The 18,142-nt window shown below is 42.3% G+C and overlaps 1 protein-coding gene across 1 annotated transcript in view; it reads left to right on the top strand.

Annotated features, from left to right (window-relative positions):
- Positions 1–5,369, top strand: part of LOC102850824 (glycine N-acyltransferase-like) — a 20,869-nt gene extending 15,500 nt beyond the window's left edge. Inside the window, exons 3-5 of the mRNA XM_006900425.1 lie at positions 1,399–1,525; positions 4,088–4,259; positions 4,967–5,369. Of these exons, the coding sequence (XP_006900487.1) occupies positions 1,399–1,525; positions 4,088–4,259; positions 4,967–5,369 (702 nt within the window). The remainder of the gene's footprint in view (positions 1–1,398; positions 1,526–4,087; positions 4,260–4,966) is intronic.
- The last annotated feature ends 12,773 nt before the right edge of the window (positions 5,370–18,142 follow it).

Raw genomic sequence — 18,142 nt, 5'->3', positions numbered from 1 at the left:
CCGGTTATTTTATTTTAAGAAAGATTTTATAACTGGTATTTATTTTGTTTGGCTTCATGGTATTTGTGTTATTGGCATAGTTCATCAGATTCTGACTCAGAACTATCTACTAGTCCTATGCCATTGTCAGTTACAGCCCACTGTGGCAGATCCTCGTAGTGAGAATCTTCCTCTTTTTTTAGTCCCTCTGCTTTACCAGGGAGCTTTGGTAGTTAAGTCTGTAGAAAGCTGCACTATAGCCAGTCTCTTCAGTGGTTCAAATCCACCAGTGACTCTGTAAGAGGAATATGGGTGGTCTCCTCATGTCGTGATTTGCAGACATGGGATCTTGAGGGAGGGTCACCCATGACTCGACAGCACTGAGTTTGTTTTCTGCTTTACCAAGCATGATGTCCTTCTTTAAGAACTGGTCTTCCTGACACACTCAAAGTACATGAAATGAAGCCTTTTCATCGTCATGTACAAGGGTTTCCTGGCTGTCTTATAAGACAGATTTCTTTGTTCTTCTCAAGTCCCTGGTACAGTCAACATTCTTTCTTAACATCATAATTCAAAGGCATGAATTCTTCTTTGGTCTTCTGTATTTGCTGTCCAGCATTTACATTCATATGATTAGAAATACCAAGGCCTTAACCTTCAAAGTGGCTTTAACTTCCCAAAGCATCATTGTGTTTTGGGAATGCTCTTTTGAAGCAGATTTGCCTAATGCAATATTATGTCATTTGAGTTCATGACTGCTGCTTCCAGGGGCATTGATTATGGAACAGTTTCCTCTCTTCTCCATTTATCATGATAGCCCTGTTGTGAAGCTTTTTGTTTCGCTCATGATGAGACATTAATATATATTGCTGAGGTATAATATAATATGTACTGTAGTCCTTGATCTTGATCAGTAAGGGCTTCAAATACTTTTCATTATTGGGAATTAAGATTTTGTGACCTGAATATCACAGGTTGTTAATGAGACTTCCTCCAATGCTGATATCACATTCTTGTTTCTACAGTGTAACCTTTTAAATTTACTCAATTTTTATCTATTTCAATCCATACTCCCCTATCTCAAATATAATGATGCCATATTTATCATTTGTGACACACAAAAGTTTTAACTGTAGTAAAACATATTTTTGCAACAGAGCTTTTCCCTTGTCAGTGTTCTTATAATATTCTTGTAAAGGATTATGGAGGGATAGAAGAATGCTTACTAAATGGCTTTGTTAAGGTGAGATCTTAATGTTATATGTGAAGAACTATAATTTTCCATCATGATCTCATGGTTTAAAGTATTCTACAAGTAATAATAATGTGAAAAAATTAGAAATATTTTTACAAAAACCAGCATCACAGTAGTGAAATGGAGGTATTGACTTATCTCTGCCCTTTTCCTGATACAAATAGGACATGACTGATGACCTGGACCACTACACCAATACTTACCAGGTCTACTCCAATGATCCTAAGAACTGCAAGGAATTCCTCGCCTCACCAGATGTCATCAACTGGAAACAGCATTTGCAGATCCAAAGTAAGAAGACTGACATGTGTGCTGACTCACTTCTTCATGCTTAGCAAGTTCTCCTGTGATTTATACCTCTCTCACACAAGTTCAGACCATAGTCCTTTGGGCTCTTGGGCCTGCAGCCCTTGGGCCTGGTATGAAGACTGATTTTCCTTTAGAGTAACAAACTAAATTGGCAGTTTGTTGTATTTGGGGGAGAACATTGTTCTAATTGGTACAGCACTTGTCTGTCAGTTTGCTGTATTGAGATAACTTGTGGGTTGCTGTGATACTGAAAGCTATGCCACTGGTGTGTTAAACACCCTAAGAGGTACCCCTGGTAGACAGGTTTTAGTAGAGCTCCCAGATTAAGACAGACTAGGAAGCAGGTTTGGCCATTCATTTCTTAAATAACAGAGCTTTGAAATCCCTATGAACACTAGAGAAATGTGGAGTTATAACAGTGTAGTAATACAGCCTAGGTTTGAAGTCAGTTGAAATGAGGAAAAACAGTAACAAACATAATTTAATAATTTGAGCATGGTAGCTTAAATGTTGGAAAACGGGCAGTTATTATAAATGAAGTAGAACACATGAACATCACCATACTAGAAATGAGTGAGATGAGAAGAGATGGACCAGCTTTGGTCCCTTTGCATAATGAGGCTTCACCTCACGTACTTCAGGCAGGTTGCTAGGAGAGGCTGTTCCTTGGAGAGGGACATGATGCTTGGAAGGGTGGAGAATCAGTGAAGGAGAGGAAGACCCTCAACCAGGTGGATTGGCACGGTGACTGATAGAGTAGTCTCTAGTGTATCAAGAAGTGTGAAAATATACACAGGATAAGATGGGGTTCAGATTTGCTCTTCATAGGGTCATTATGAGCCATGCTCAATAGATAATACAGTACCTAACAACAACAGCATAACTCACAAGTTCTAGCCCCTCAGCCTATGCCCTATTTTATTTTCACCCAGAAGCTAGATCTAGAACACAAGTAAGAGAGAAAGCCCTTAAAGCTAATAAAGAATGGGTTTCATATACCAGCTTTTATCAAGTTGACTCCAACTCAAGGTAGCTTGACATGTGTCAAAACACACTGTGCATCCTAAGATTTTCATTTTTAAAAATATTTATTATTATTATTATTATTATTATTATTATTATTATTATTATTATTATTTCGTGTGTGTGTGTGTGTACGTACTGTCGAATCAGATCCGATTGGTACTAGAGGAGATTGCCCCTCCTGCTCCAGCGGAGCATCTGGTAGATTTGAACCGAATGCCTTTGGGATTGTGGTGCAGCTTCTTGCCACTATGCCACCAGATCTCCCACCCTGAGGTTTTCAATGGAAGATTTTCGGAAGTAAATTTGCTTGTCTTTCTCCCAAGGCACCTCTGGTAGACTCAAATTTCCTACCATAACCATTTTAAGCAGTGAGCCAGTCCAGTTTTCATATTGTTAGTAGATGCCAGGAGGCACCTATGACTCACAGTGACCCTCTGAACAACAAAGCTGAACCTTTCCCTATCCCGAGCCATCCTCATTATCTGGGATATGCTCAAGTCTGTTGTCGTTACAGCCTTGGCAATCAATGACTTATTACATATTTTACAAAGATAGCCAGGACTCCTTAGGGTGACTGGTTGTGGGAATAGATCCTTCCCTGGGGTTGCTTTTTCTAGAAAAATGATGACAGCTCATTGCAACACACACTACATCCTCCAGATTACCAAGGGCAGCTGTCGTAGTTATGAGCAGGCCCTCTGAAGTCAGACAACCCAGGATGGCATCTTTGCCCTTTCTGTTCTTGATGTGTGATTTTAGCTAAATGACTTCTCTCAGAGACTTGTGTTCGTCTATGCAAATGACTTCAATAACTGTGCCTAAAACATGTTGGGTCATTGTATGTTAGAGTAAGCAGGCATGCTCCATTGCATCAAATTCATTCTGTTCCAAAGCAAGTGGCCAGAATCTACCCCAAAGAATGGACACTAATATTGCTGTTATTAGGTGACTCAGAGCCACCGTATTAAAACAGATCTAAACCATGTATTATCATGTTTAAGCTCATTGTTACAGTCACTGTGTCAATTCATCTTGTTAAATGCAAGATGAGGATCTTGGGCTATTACTTAATCACTTACTAGTTAAAATCCATCATTGGTTCCTTGGGAGAAGATAGTCAATCTCCTCCACTGTGGTTTACAGCTTCCAGAAATGCATTCCAGCGTCAGCTATGAGTTAGTTCTGACTCAATGGAAATAACTTTTCATTTGAGGAGCCTTTTTATCTCTTTTAATCACTGAACACCATAGTTATGTACACTAGAAACCTTGGTTACGTGTTAGCATGGTGATTAATGTTAGTATCATGGCCAAATAAATCATTAGTCATATTTTCACTTGTGCAAAATAGAGTAAATTGAACAAATACTTAATACGTAGTGCTTAGGTCATGCAACAATAGCACCAATGCAGAATCAAGATTTTATGGACCTAAATGCCAGACACTTTCTATTCCACTTGAGAATGTCTACCTCTAAGATATTTAACTGATTGCATCCCTTCCTATAATCCCGTCTAGGTACACAGTCTAGCCTGAATGAGGTTATACAAAGTCTTGCAGCCACTAAATCCTTCACGGTGAAGCGATCTCAGAACCTTCTCTTTATGACGCCTCAGACCACAAAAAACCTAGTTCCTTTCTTGCTGGATGAAAAGAACTTATCGTCCAAGAATGGCAGACCCAAGGCCATGTGAGTGTGACAAAAGCTGTTCTGTACCACACAGAGCTCTCACAACTACAGTAGACACCAACTTCTTTCCCTGCTTTAGCTTCAAGACTACCAAAGTAGGCTTGTCAGTCTCTTCAGCATGCGTCCTTCTAGCTCATTCCTCTACAACAGGCTTTCGTTCTACCCCTCTATCTCACCTTTGTCTCTACACTTTGCATCTCCTATTTCCTCCACCTAGTCTGTCTCTCAGGGTAATGTACAAAACTCCATAAAGCTTATGGATCGCAGCTCATGGCGACCCAGGCGTTACAGAGGAGAATTGCTGCTCTCTAGTGTTTCCTCAGCTATACTCTTTAGGAAAGCAGACCAGCAGCTGTTTGTGCCCCTGGTGTGTTGAACCATCAAAGTTTAGGTTAGCAGTCGATGTAAACCATTTGTTGTCACCAAATTACCATAGATTTTCGTGTTGCTTGTGTTTGCTGTTGACATGATTCTGACTCTTAGTGCTCTTATGTCACACAGTTAGAACTGTCCCCGGGGGGAAGGGGGGAGGGTTCCTGGGCTGTCATTTTAATGCAGGTAGGTCACTCAGTCTTGTTCTGACAGAGTCATTGAGTGGTGTGAACTTCCAACCTTTTGGGCTAGGGCCAAACAACTTGCCCTAATAGAGCTTCTTATATACTTACGGGTTTTTGGTGTTGTTGTTTTTTTTCTTGGCCCCTCCACAGCAATGAAGATATGTTTAAACTTTCAACCCCAGATGTCACCCTTGCTCCGTTAGTGAATAAATTTTGGCTTTTTGGTGGCAATGAAAAGAGCCACAAGTTCATTGAGCGCTGTATCAAGAACTTGACCACCTTCTGTCTCCTGGGGCCTGAGGGAACTCCTGTGTCCTGGTCTTTGATGGATCAAACTGGAGAGCTAAGGATGGCAGGCACTCTGCCCGAGTACCGCGGACAAGGCCTTATCACCTTCACGGTCAGTTACCACGCCCAGACTTTGGAAAAACGGGGGTTTCCCATCTATTCTCACACAGACAGGAGAAACAAAATCATGCAGAAAATGAGCTATGCATTGCATCATGTCCTCATGCCCAGTGACTGGAACCAGTGGAACTGTGTACCTCTGTGACACTGGACACAATACAGATGATGGGGGGGGGGGCGGTATCAAGATGGCCTGTAGATGGAGGAGCAGATGACTGTTTGTGGTTGTTGGTTTTTAGGTGCCGTTATGTTGACATTAAATCATAGCAATCGAACGAACAACAGAATGGAACCTGGACCTATCCTGTGCCATCCTCTCAATATCCCACATGTTTGAGCTCTTTGTTACAATCACTACATCAATCACTATATCAATTCATCTTGTTGAAGATCTTTCCGTCTTTCTCTGACCTTCCACCTTTGTGATCATGATGTCTTTTTCCCTGCTGAAAACATGCCCAAAGTATGTGAGATGAAGTTTCACCGTCCTTGCCTCTAAGGACTACCTTGGGTTGTATTCCCTCCAAGACAGATTTGAAAGACCCTGAGATATACAGTATTCTTTGTCAACATTACAATTCCAAGACCTTGATTTTTCTACAGTCATTCTTATTCATTGTCCAAACTTCAGGGACACAGGAGGCAGCTGAAGATAGCATGGCTTGGATCAGGCACACGCTAGCTTTACAGCTGATTTCATTGCTTTTGAGTACTCTGTAAAGGTTCTTGGCAGCAGATTTCCCCCAAGGTAGCACGTCTTTTGATTTCGTAACTGCTGCTGCCATGGGTATTGCTTGTGCACACAAGTAAAATGAAGTCCATAATATAGAGGAGAAGAATAAGTTGTAACCACTGGTAAAGGAGGAAGCACTGTTTGGGCTTTGAGGAAGTAGAATTGCATGGTGAAAAAGAGCAGCCACAGCTCCAGCCCTCACAGAGCTCAGACATTCACCCAGCTCCTCAGTACAAAGCAAGTTCATGCATCCCTTCAATGGCCTCCACCTTGCTTAGCTACACACATTTCCAGAATTATTGCAATGTTGCAGACCGAGGGTAAAGTATTTTTATATGTACTAATAATGAGACAGAACACCAAGAATGTAAGAGACAACAGAGGTAAAGCGGAGCCAAAAAGTCCTCAAACAACTGAAGTAAACTGAAGCACAGATTCCAGGTTCCCTGTCTTGATTGAAAATGTCCAGAGAGTAAATCACAAAGAGAATTCAATGCAGGTAAATAAAGCTAAGCTTTTTCCATTGAAAACCTTCTGCTTGACTCAGGAGGGAGGGATTAGCAAATACAGTGCAAGAATCCTGTAAACCTTTAAGGATTGCCTTAGTGTTTACCCCTGTAAACCTTTAAGGATTGCCTTAGTGCTTCAGAATTCATTTCCACTGGTACCAGCCTCCCTTATAACCTGAAGTAGCATTCTGTGTATTACAAATATTTAGTATAAAATTTGGCTTTCCATACTATAACACCCTTTCGTCAACAGCATCCATGACCTCTACTCATCTAGATGCCAGTAGCCTCCCACGTTCCAGAGTTACAACCAAAAGTATCTCTGTATATCCAGATATATGACCTGGAGGAAAAATTGCCCTTGGTTGAAGACTACTGGTTGAGAGTTGAGGTTCTCAAATTTGAACATGCATCAGAAATCTTTGACCCACTTGTTAACCACAACCTTATTGCTAGATTCCCTTCCCAGTTGAGCTGACGTTAAGTCAAACCAAGAATCTTCATTTGTTCCAAATTCTCAAGTGATCTCAATATTGCTGGTCTGGAAACATCCTTTGAGAATCAAAAGTGTAGAAAAATAGTAGAACACGTCTTACTCCCTAAGTCAGGGGATGGAAATTCATCACCCACTTTACTTAGGCATGTTGTTGGTTTTACTTTGTAGTTACAATGGAAACTGTGTTCCATTTAGTTCTTAATATTACTTCATACCTAACTACTTAAAATGTCTCTAAGTTTATCATTTAGATGGTGATAATATATTTAATTGTGCTGATATAATATTATTTACTCAGCCTTTTCTTGTTGGTGAACACTGAGGATTATTTGCTTTCATTTTTCTGTGATTTCTTCATTTTTTCCCCTCTTTTTGCCATTCCTTCTTTGTTCAAATCTTTCTTCTTTTTCTTAAACTTAATTTATTGAAGAAAATCTCCAGATCTGAAATGGCAAAATCAATGCAGGCCCACATTCTTGGAGCTCTTGTTTTAGACATCCAGATGTATATTTCTCCACGTGAAAAGCACAAAAATGAATCTGTTAAATTGTCTACAATTTTTCTTATTTCAATAACAATAAAGAGTAACTGATCACTTCTTATGTGCCTGACTCCATTCCATGCATTTGGAACATGACAGTGAACAAAAGAAAGATTCCTTGTGGAATGAAAATCCATTATCACTTATCGACACATTACAAGTTCCCTCCGTTATATACAAGTAGAGTGTTTCTTTGAGCCCTTTCATAAATTGGAATGGCATAGAGTAAAATTTGGAAGCCAGAGTGGCATCCACTTCCTAAACAATATGCCTCTAGGAACTATGAACATTAATAAATGATGATGTTTATAGAAAGGCTTCAGGCCTTTTGTTCATAGGGTCGCTATGAGTCGTGCTCGACTTGATGGCAATCAACAACAACAACAATTAAGTAAAAAGCAATTGCCGTTGTTAAGTGCCATCAAACCAAGTACAACTCATAGTCACCCTTTGAACAACAGATTTGAACCCTTTCCTGTCCTGTGCCATCCTCATCATCTCTAACACACTTGAGCCCATTGCTACAGTCACTCTGTCAATCCACCCAGTTGAAGGTCTTAAGCAATTAGCACTAATTTATATGAGAACTTTTTTTAGCTTTCCAATACCTTAAAAGTAACTGATCAATCACACCAAATAATACATAAAATCTAAAATCACCATTGTGTGTGGTGTGTTTTGTTGTGTGTTGATTGCCTTCCAGTCAAGCATAACTCATAGAGACACTATGAACCAAAGGCCAGAGCCTTTCTATAACTATTGTCATTTCTCCAGGTTCATGGAGTTTCCAGAGGCATGTGGTTTAGGATGTGGATGCCACTCCTGCTTCCAAACCGGTCTTAAACTGGGAGCTGCACCAAACACTGTCCACCATGGGCAGCTGTTAATGGCATTTGATCCCCAATGACACAAGGTTCAGCTTCACAGGAAACCTAGATTACCTCAGTACAGCAAATTGACAGAAGAGTGCTGTACAACTTAGAAGAATGTTCCTCCAAAATAATAACACTAGGCCCTTGGGCCCAACTGACATTTAAATACCAGGGCCCTCTCTCTATATATATAAATAAAAGATGAACAAAAGGCCTGAAGCCTTTCTATAACTTTCATCATTTCTCCAAGTCCATAGAGTTTCCAGAGGCATGTGGTTTAGGAAGTGGATGCCATCCTGCTTCCAAACCTGAATCAATCTGGGAACTCCACCAAGCACTTCCCATGATGGGGAGCCAATTACAGTGTTTGACACAGTGTTTGACACATAGTTGTCCATCATCACAGCAACTCTAAGTTACTCCAGCAAATAATAAGATCACTGCAGTACCACTTAAAAGAATGTTCATACTGTGGCCCTCAGGCCCTGCACCATTTTTAAATACCAGCATGCCCAAGTGCTGGTGGACAAGAGCCAGATACCCCCAATTGATCTGGCAAGTCCCATTTGCTGACACCCATTTGGGGATGAAAATAAAGTCACAGGAGCCCCGAGTAGCTTATATATAACCCGTAATGATATGAATGGTACACAGACATTGTTGTTGATGTTGTTATTGTTTGCCTTTGAGTTAGGAGCAACTCACAGCAACCCTATGAACAAAAGGCCTGAAGCCCCTCTACAACTATCAACATTTCTCAAAGTTCATAGAGTTTCTGGAGGCATGTTGTTTGGGAAGTGGATGCCACTCCTGCTTCCAAACATGTCCTAGTATATTATTAATGCTATGTGCTGTTGAGTCACATGAGATGCATAGCGACCCTATGTACAGCAGCTCTGATCCCTTCCCTGTCCTGAGCCAGTCTCACTAATTCTGACACACCGATCCCCATTGTCCCAGTTACTGCGTCAGTCCATCTCATCTGGGATCTTCCTGTCCTGCGCTGTCTCTCCACCCTTCTGAGCATGATGTCCTTCTCCAAAGACCGTCCCTCCTGGCCACGTGCCCAAAGTATGTGAGACAGAGCATCAAATTCCTAGCCTCCAAGGAGAAACTTGGTTTCACCCTCTCCAAGATAGTGAGAAATGAGTAAAACTTTTAATTACAAAATGCTAAAATCTTAACAGCCTGTAGTAAAACAATCTTTCCCCCTGCCTGTGAGTCAATGAGTCTTTGTTGTTGTTGAGTCAGAACCCACCCACAGCAGACCCTCCAGCGGGTTAATCGCACAGGAGGAGATGGCCCATCTTTCTCCCAAGGAGCGGCTGGTGGATTTAAACTACGTGCCTTGGGGATTGCAGCACAGCATCCTGCCACTAGGCCACCAGAGCTCCTTATGATAACTTTAATTACGTGTATATTTCAAATATGAGAAGTATCATTCACGTCGGTTTACCCCAAGTTTTCAGACTAAGACAGGCAGAATAGGAAGGCCTGGAGATCGCCTTAGGGGTGGGTTGCAATGGGACGTCACCCTGTTTTCTTGCTTTGACATGGCAGCAGAATGAACCAGTTGCTGGAAGACATCATGTTTGGTGAAGCAGAAGGGCAATGAGGGTGTGAGAGACCCACAGTGAGAGAACTTGGCAAAATCACAGCAAAACAGACCTCAGCATTCTGGTGGTTACATGACCAAAGTCCAGAAAACATCACATTCTGTTTCACCTGAGTTGGAATCAAATCCCCCGCAGCTAGCAACAACACCAACTTTTTAATATTCCAGCAATTTTCTGGGGGTTACATTACTGAGTTACCTTCTTCACTGTTTAAAGTGCTGTTTTAAAACATGCTGATCAATATTTGTCACATTTACATATATTTCAGAAAGTGATTGACTTGATTCTATGTCCCTAACTGCCCAGTTCTAAAGTCATAATAACAATATACTAATATATTATGTCCTGTATCTTTACTAGGCCTCTTTTTCACACATATGGATCAGTTCTAGACTTTTTAGAATCATATAAAATGATGCAATTAATATCTTTATGTGCATAGAATTTTGAGTTCTTAAAAACTTAATGTCATGGTCATTGTTACTAAGGAAAGGAAAGTTATAGTTTAAAGTAAAAAAATAAAATGTAATCTATGTGTGAATGAAGGATAGTGTGGCACGCAATGTATATGAACATAGTATGCAAACAAATATAAAATAAAAAAAATTTTAAAAACCCAAACAAAGAAGATGAGATAGCAAGAGAGTAAAAAAAGAAAAAGTAATCTATGAGGTTTTAATTTTGTCCATTTTATCATACTCTTGATGTTAAGAACACAGATGTTATACTTTTCTCAATTTTGTGTCATAAATACTTCCCCATCTGTTAATAATAGTGATAATTTCATTCTTGTTGTTGTTGTTGTTAGGTGACATTGAGTTGAGTACAACTCATAGTGATCCTCTGAACAACAGATCTTCACCCTGTCCTATCCTGAGCCATCTTCACAATCTCTGACACAGAGTGATGAGCCGGGTTGGAATAGACTTGACCACAATCAACAGTAGCAAAATGTTTTTAATGAGAATGCTATGTTCTTCTTCTCAGTTTATTTCCAATAGGGTCCCAGACTTAGCATCACTGAGCTAATGAGAATATGCATTTTATTGTGGTCTTTATACATAGTCATAACAAACTGTGGCTGACTCTGAGAAGACTGGGAATCCCAGAACATTTGATTGTGCTTATGCAAAACCTATACCAGGAGACAGTTGTCAGTACAGAGGAAGGAGACATTGCTGCATGGTTCAAAATAGGGAAGGGTGTGTGCCACAGATGTAATATGTCTCCATACCTTTTCAATCTATATGCAGAACATATCATCCAGGAGGCTGGGCTCTATGAGGAGGAATGTGGCATCAGGATTGGAGGAAGACTCATCAACAACCTGCATTATGCAGATGGCACAATCCTGCTTGCTCAAACTGAGGAGGACCTGAAGCACTTACTGCAGAAGATCAAGGACTGCCGCCTTCAATATAGATTGGCAACACCAAGAAAACAAAGATTCTCACCACTGGGCCAATTCGCAGCAGCAGGATGAATGGTGAAGAGATTGATATTGCCAACAGCTTTTAGTTTGCTTGGCTCCACAATCAACACTCTTGATAACAGCAGCCTGAAAATCAAGAGATGAATTGCACTGGGAAAGTCAGCTGTCAGGGACCTCTCCAGAGTACTGGAGAGAAATGATATTACTCTGGAGACCAAGTTGCACCTGATCCAGGCCATAGTCTTTGCAATTGCTTGCTATGTGTCAGAGAGCTGGACAATGACTACTGATGATAGAAGGAGAATTGATGCCTTTGAGCTGTGGTGCTGGAGAAGAGTCTTGACTATACCATGGACTGCTAGGAGAACAAACAGGTTCCTAGAGGGGACGAAGCCAGCCTGGTCCTTGGAGGCAAGGATTCTGAAGCTTTGTCTGACATACTTTGAACATGTTGCAAGGAGGAACCAGTCCTTGGAGAGGGACGTCATGCTTGGGAGGGTGGAGGGAGAGAGGCAGAGAGGGAGACCATTGATGAGAAGGATTGGCACAGTAACTGCGGTGATGAGGATAGGTGTGTCAGTGATAGTAAAGTTGGCACAGGATAGAGCAGGTTTCAGGGCTGTTGGATATATACGGTGGCTATGAGTCACAAGCGAGTCGACAGCACCTAACAGCAGCAACCATACATAGTCACAATGAGAACAGTCCATTCTCAAGGACTTTTCACAGTGAATGTGCCTTGGTTTCCTTAAGGAATTAGTGATCTTTTAATTAATTTTGTGTATTGAGCACTAGGCTGGCAGTCAATACGTGTCTCCGACTGGCACGGGCAGAAAGTGAAGGGCTACACTGCCCTCACCCTCCTTAAAAATACATTGATCACAAAGTTCCAGGAAATATTCGAATCAAGAAAGAGGAGACTTTTATTTTGTGCATGCTGAACAAAAGGAAACCCTTGCTCATTCAGTCTCACAAAACAGCCTGCAAAGTAATAATGTCCCTGAGCCACTAACAAGAGAGGAAGGGGCTGCTGAGGCCAGCAACTCCTGTGCTTGCACTGCCCTCTGCTGGACAGAAATGCAGAGGCAGCGAGGAGCAAGCCCTGCCTCCAGGAAGACATTTAGCACACACCAGGGGAGCTTTTTGTATTATTTTTATCACTCTGTCTTCAAACAGGCAGAAAGCGTGGTCATGGGTTAACAACTGAGCCAAAACCCCATTCCAACTACACAGCACGCAGGAGCAATGGTTTTTGTAAATTACTACCCTACTTGGGAGGGACTGGAGAGCGTATGCTAAGTGAACTAGCTCAGTCCCATAAGGACAAATACTGTATAAGACCATTACTGTAGAAAGAGATAACTAGTAAAACATGTGTGAGGATCTGAGGGAGAAGGGGGAGAGCAGAGGATTGAGCTTGGGGGAGTGATCATAGGGTCGCACAATTTTGTGGGTGGGTTAAGGAAATGGGAAGGATCCAGTGTGAAAAACAATGTATATGAACTTTGTAAGTAAACCAGTATAAAAAAAAAATTTAAAAACCCATTTCATAAGTCAAGAGACTTGAAAACCACTCCCCTACTTTTCCCGCTTACACATGTATATGTGTCTACGTGGCTACACCTCTATATCTCCTTAATAATTACCCCAGTCTCTACTAGGTAATAGGGAGCCCTGGTGGCTCAGTGGCAAGCAGCTGTACTCCCAACCCAAAGGCACGTGGTTCCAATCCACCAGCTGGTTCACAGGAGAAGGATGAGCTCCTTCCACATGATTGACAGTCTCTGAAAACCTGCTGAAGGGTCAGCTATGAGTTGGGTTCAAGTCTATGGTGGTGTTATTATTGTTGTTATGTACCATTGAGTCATCTGTGACCTTCATGCACAAGAGCTCTGAACCTGACTGTGTCCTGAGTGCATCTCACTGGTTTTGACACATCTGCCCCATTGCCTCAGGCACTGTCAATCCATCCCGTCCGGCGTCTTCCCCCTACACAACAACACAACTACTAAATAAGGCCATACGTGTGATGAAGAAATTGAAGTTGTAACTGATGTCATCCTACGTGGATCATCAATTAATGTTCAAGGGAGAAGTCAAGAAATCAAACAGCTTATCATGTTGGGGGAAAATCTGTTGCAAAACCAAAAGCTAAATCCAACTCATTATTGTTCAGTTGGCTCCAACCCATAGTGACAGACGTCAGCAGAGCTTACCTACATGGGTGTGAATGGAGCAAAGCTTCCACCAAAAATGCCTGGAAATAAGTAGCAGCTGAAACAGCCGTTTCAACGTGCAATGCATGAAGTATGAATCTAGGACATTGGAAGTTGCCCAAAATTAAAGAGACCATGTCAAGATCAGTGCCTTAACTTTTCCTGTTGCTGTTGTGGGCTGTCGAGTCAGAACCTTCTCCCCTGTTAAAAGGCAACTGAGAAGTAGACGCCTTTTGAATTAATTAAAAAGTAACGCAACATGCTTGGATTACCCCATCTGAACGCCCTGTGTTAGAACATTCAAAGATAATCTCTGGAAATGTAGTGACTGTTAAGAACATGGAGTGCAAGTGAACTTGTTCCCCCTGAAAACTCTTTTGTAGCTTTTGGGAAAACATGCAGTTCCTACTTCACAGGTTGCCTCTGGGAACTCTACGAAGGTGGAGAAACAATGAACGTTACACAAGTGTTCAGGTCTTTCGTTCATAGGGTCACTACGAGTTGTCTACAGCTCGACAGCACTTAACAACAACTACAAACTTGACAGCAATGAGGGAGGGAGTGATATTTGCATCATCTCCTTTTTTTTTTTAAAGGAGAATATTATCTGCACTAGAGACCACAGGAGTCTCAAGTTAATGCAAGTAGTCCAAGAACTGTACCACTAACTGAAAGGTGGTTGGTTCAAACCTGCTCAGAGGTACTGCAGAAAGACCTGATAATCTGCTTCTGAAAGGTCACAGTCTTGAAACACCATGTAGCCAGGTCTACGCTGCACTCGTGAATCAGCAGAAATGGCAGCCTAGCTGATGGCCACTGGTGTGGTTTCGTTTTTATCGGCCCTCCCCTGTGGAAGCTGAAGAATTCACTGATCCAGCATGCTCCCTTTGTAACTTTTCATTCACTCAACAGGTGATACCTGGTGCCTATCATTCCCCTTGTTCTATGTTGCTTTGATTTCAAGAATCCTTGCTTAAAACTTTTCTTACACTCTGATCTCTTTCAATTTATTTCGATTTTAAATCTACACAAAGAACTGGGAGTCTCTGGTAAACAGTCCACCAGCTTGTGGGTGTGTCGAAATTTTTAAATCCTGAAATTCTTGGCCTCGGCTTCAAGGCTGAGGGCTAGCGTGTTGTGAGTCAGTTTTATGCTGGAAGTTGTGAAGGCATCTCGCATCTTGAGGAGGGATAGTTATGAAACGAACGTTTGGCTCTCTTAGGCCTTTCTTTTCATCCCAAGTGGGTGTGAGCAGAGGGGACTTACCAGCTGTGGGACTGCCAGAATTTTTAAATCCTGAAGGCTTGTTTTTGGTCAAACATTCTTCCAGGTGGTATAGGACTGCTCTGTCCATTTGCTGTACAGAAGTAACTCATGGTGCCTGTGATGCTGAACACTGTGACACTGATGTGCCAAATGCGATAATGGTTACCCATGGAGGACAGTGTTTGGTGGAGCTCCCCAATTAAAACAAGCTTGGAAGCAGGAGTGGCACCCACTTCCAAAATAGCTTGTCTCTGGAAACTCTATGAACGTGAAGAGAGGATGAAAGTTCATAGGGTCATTACGCGTCACCTACGACTAGAAGGCATTTAACAACTACAATAATACATGAAAGTATCTCAGTTTGGTTTTGGTGGTTTTTGAGGTTTTTTTACTACTATTTTCTGGAAGAAGTACAACTAGATTGCTCCCTAAAAATAAGGATGGTGAGAATACCACTTGCATATTTAGAATGTGTAATCAGGAGGGACCAGGAAAAAAGACGTCATGCTTGGAAAAGCAGAGGGTCGGGGGGAAAGAGGCAGATTGTCAACAGGATCCCCTGACACAGTGACTGCAGCAATGGCTTGGGTGTGATGACGGCCCAGAATTGGGCGGAGTTCAGCTCTGTGTACACAGGGTCACCCTTGGTTTCATCTGACTGCACAGCACCTAACCACTACAATGACCACTGTTTCTTCCCTATTACCCGATCCTAACTGAAATCTCTGTTCCTATTTGTTATTGGGCTAGATTCTTTCTTAGTGTATCAGCATGCTAGAGATTGTTGTTGTTAAGTGCTGTCGAGTCGCAGGCAACTCATAGCGACCCTATGAAGGAGAGTCCTTGACCTTGGGTGCCTTTCATCCTCTCTCCGGGTTCATAGGGTCCCTGGAGGCAAGCTATTATGGAAGTGGACGCCACTCCTCCTTCCACGCTTGTTTTAATCAGGGAGCTTCACCCGACTCTCTGTCCGCATTGGGTAGCCAACTGTTAACACATTTGACACATCAATGTCACAGTGTTCAGCCTCACAGCAACCAAAAGTGACCACGGTACGGCAACTTGTACACCAGGGCTATACGACCTAGAGGAATGTCTGAACAAAAACAATGAAAGACAGGCCCGAGGGCGGCAGATTAAAAGTCACCCACCTTTGCTTGGTAGCATCACTTTCTGTCCAGTGGGCCCACTGATCTCTCTCTCTCTCTCTCTGTGTTGATATTATTGTTGTTAAGTGCCATTGAGTCACAGGCGACTCATAGCGACCCTATGAAGGAGAGTCCTCGACGCTTGGGTGCCTTTCATCCTCTCTCCAGGTTCATAGGGTTTCCGGAGGCAAGCTATTATGGAAGTGGACGCCACTCTGGTTGGCTACCCAATGCTAGAGATATCATTCCTAAAATCTTCTAAACCCACTGATTTCTTTATTTACTCTTCTCACAGGAGAATGGCAAGTCCCTTTCAAGGCAATCACATTGCATTTTTTCCATGTTACACATGAGAAAAAGGAAGCTCGCAGAAAGACTGCACTTGGTCCAAAGTAATACCATTTTAATGACCAGCAATGAGGGTTTCAAGTTCAAATTAAAGATCAACATCCTAGAATGGAAGAGTTTTAGTCCTAGGATGTAACACATTTTTAAAAATCTCTACGTTTATAAAATGAAGCGGAATTGGGCAGGAGGCAGCAGGACGTGTGTGTTATCATCAGAACCCCTGCAAAGCCTCAAGCTCACAGCCGAGTCCAGCCATGGTCAGGACTTTGCTGCGGAAGACGAGGCTGGCGAGCGTGAAGACCTCAGCACAGGGCAGCTGTGACACGTCTGTGCGCTCAACCTCTGCAGGTTACAGGTCTTCAGGGCTGTGCAAACGGATCTCACCCTGGAACAGATGGAGCCCATTCATTATAGATCAGACGCTGAGCAATCTCAGAGCTCTGGGTGAGTCGCCCCGGCCGATCTCCTTTTATTACTTAGAGACCGACAACCTAGCAACAGTTCTCATCTATCATCTAGTTCAGAGACAACTGAGTAAGAAATTCCATTCAACTCCCAGGTATCTGGGGCTCCTGTGTAGGGAAATGTCAAGGGGGTGGAGAAGGGAGGTATTTAACTCAGTATTAGGCCCTTTTTTCTCAGCATTCGTTGTTTGCTGTTATGAATTCTTCGTCCTTTTTTTTAAAAAAAAAATCATTTTAATGGAAGTTTACGGAGACTTAGGGTTTCCAGTCATTTCATTGTTGCACTTTTCTCCCTGCCAACACTTTACCTTCCAATTCACTCTTCTCCTTGAAAAGTAAAACTCTTTCATTGTTATGCAATCTCTCCCCTCCAAGTCCACTCCACTGTGCAGCCTTCATTCTGGACTCCTGTCATGACAATAATACCCAATCATGCATCCCTAAGTGGCGTGTGATACTCCGCTGTATGGATGCACCACCGTGCCTGCCTGATTCCCACCTGCAGTCTCTGGGTGGAGTACTAACCCCTGACTGACCTTATTTCCTGGGAGCTGCAAGTGAGGAGCCCAGCTGTGCTGCGTCAGGGTCAGAGGGGCAGTTGGCACTAAAGGAAGCAGGAATTACAGTGGTGAGGTGGAGACTAAGGAAACAAGAGAGGAAAGATTCACCTAGGGGTTTGCCTTTGAAGCCAGGCTGCTTGGATCATTTTCCTGTCACTGCAACAGCTGTGTGTCTGGATGCAAATTACACGTCACCTCCATTGCAGCAATTGTCTCTGGAATGGTGAGAACTCGAGCTGCTTCCTATGGTAGTTATGACAATAAAATGACGTGATGGTGTACTAAATGAATCCACTAGCTGCTCCACAGGAGAAAGAGGTGTAATCTGCTCGCATGAAATTGACTTCTTAAAACCTGCTGGAGCATCAACTATGAGTTGGCTCCAACTCAGTGGCACATAACAACAACTGTCTTTTAATGGTTGGTGGTAAAATTATCATCACTTCTTGAGAAATGCAGAATGCTTGGCCAACTCAAGCCCTACCACAGGGGCCTTGGACAAGCCGCAGATGACTCTGATGCACAATATAGTCTTAAAAACTTGTAACAGCCCACTCTAGACTTGTTGAAAGGGAATAGATGGGGTTGATCCTAGAATCCACATTTCTTAAAATACTTGAGAGTTGTTGTTGTTGTTATGTACCGTCGAGTCGTTTCCGACTCATAGCGACCCTATGCACAACAGCCCTAAACCCTGCTCTATCCTGCGCCAACCGC

Source organism: Elephantulus edwardii, unplaced genomic scaffold (genome assembly GCF_000299155.1).
Source record: "Elephantulus edwardii isolate Elephantulus edwardi_28Jun2011 unplaced genomic scaffold, EleEdw1.0 scaffold00284, whole genome shotgun sequence".
Classification (NCBI taxonomy): Eukaryota; Metazoa; Chordata; class Mammalia; order Macroscelidea; family Macroscelididae; genus Elephantulus; species Elephantulus edwardii.
Note: the sequence above shows the minus strand (reverse complement) of the source record. Positions and strands in the feature narration are given on the sequence as shown.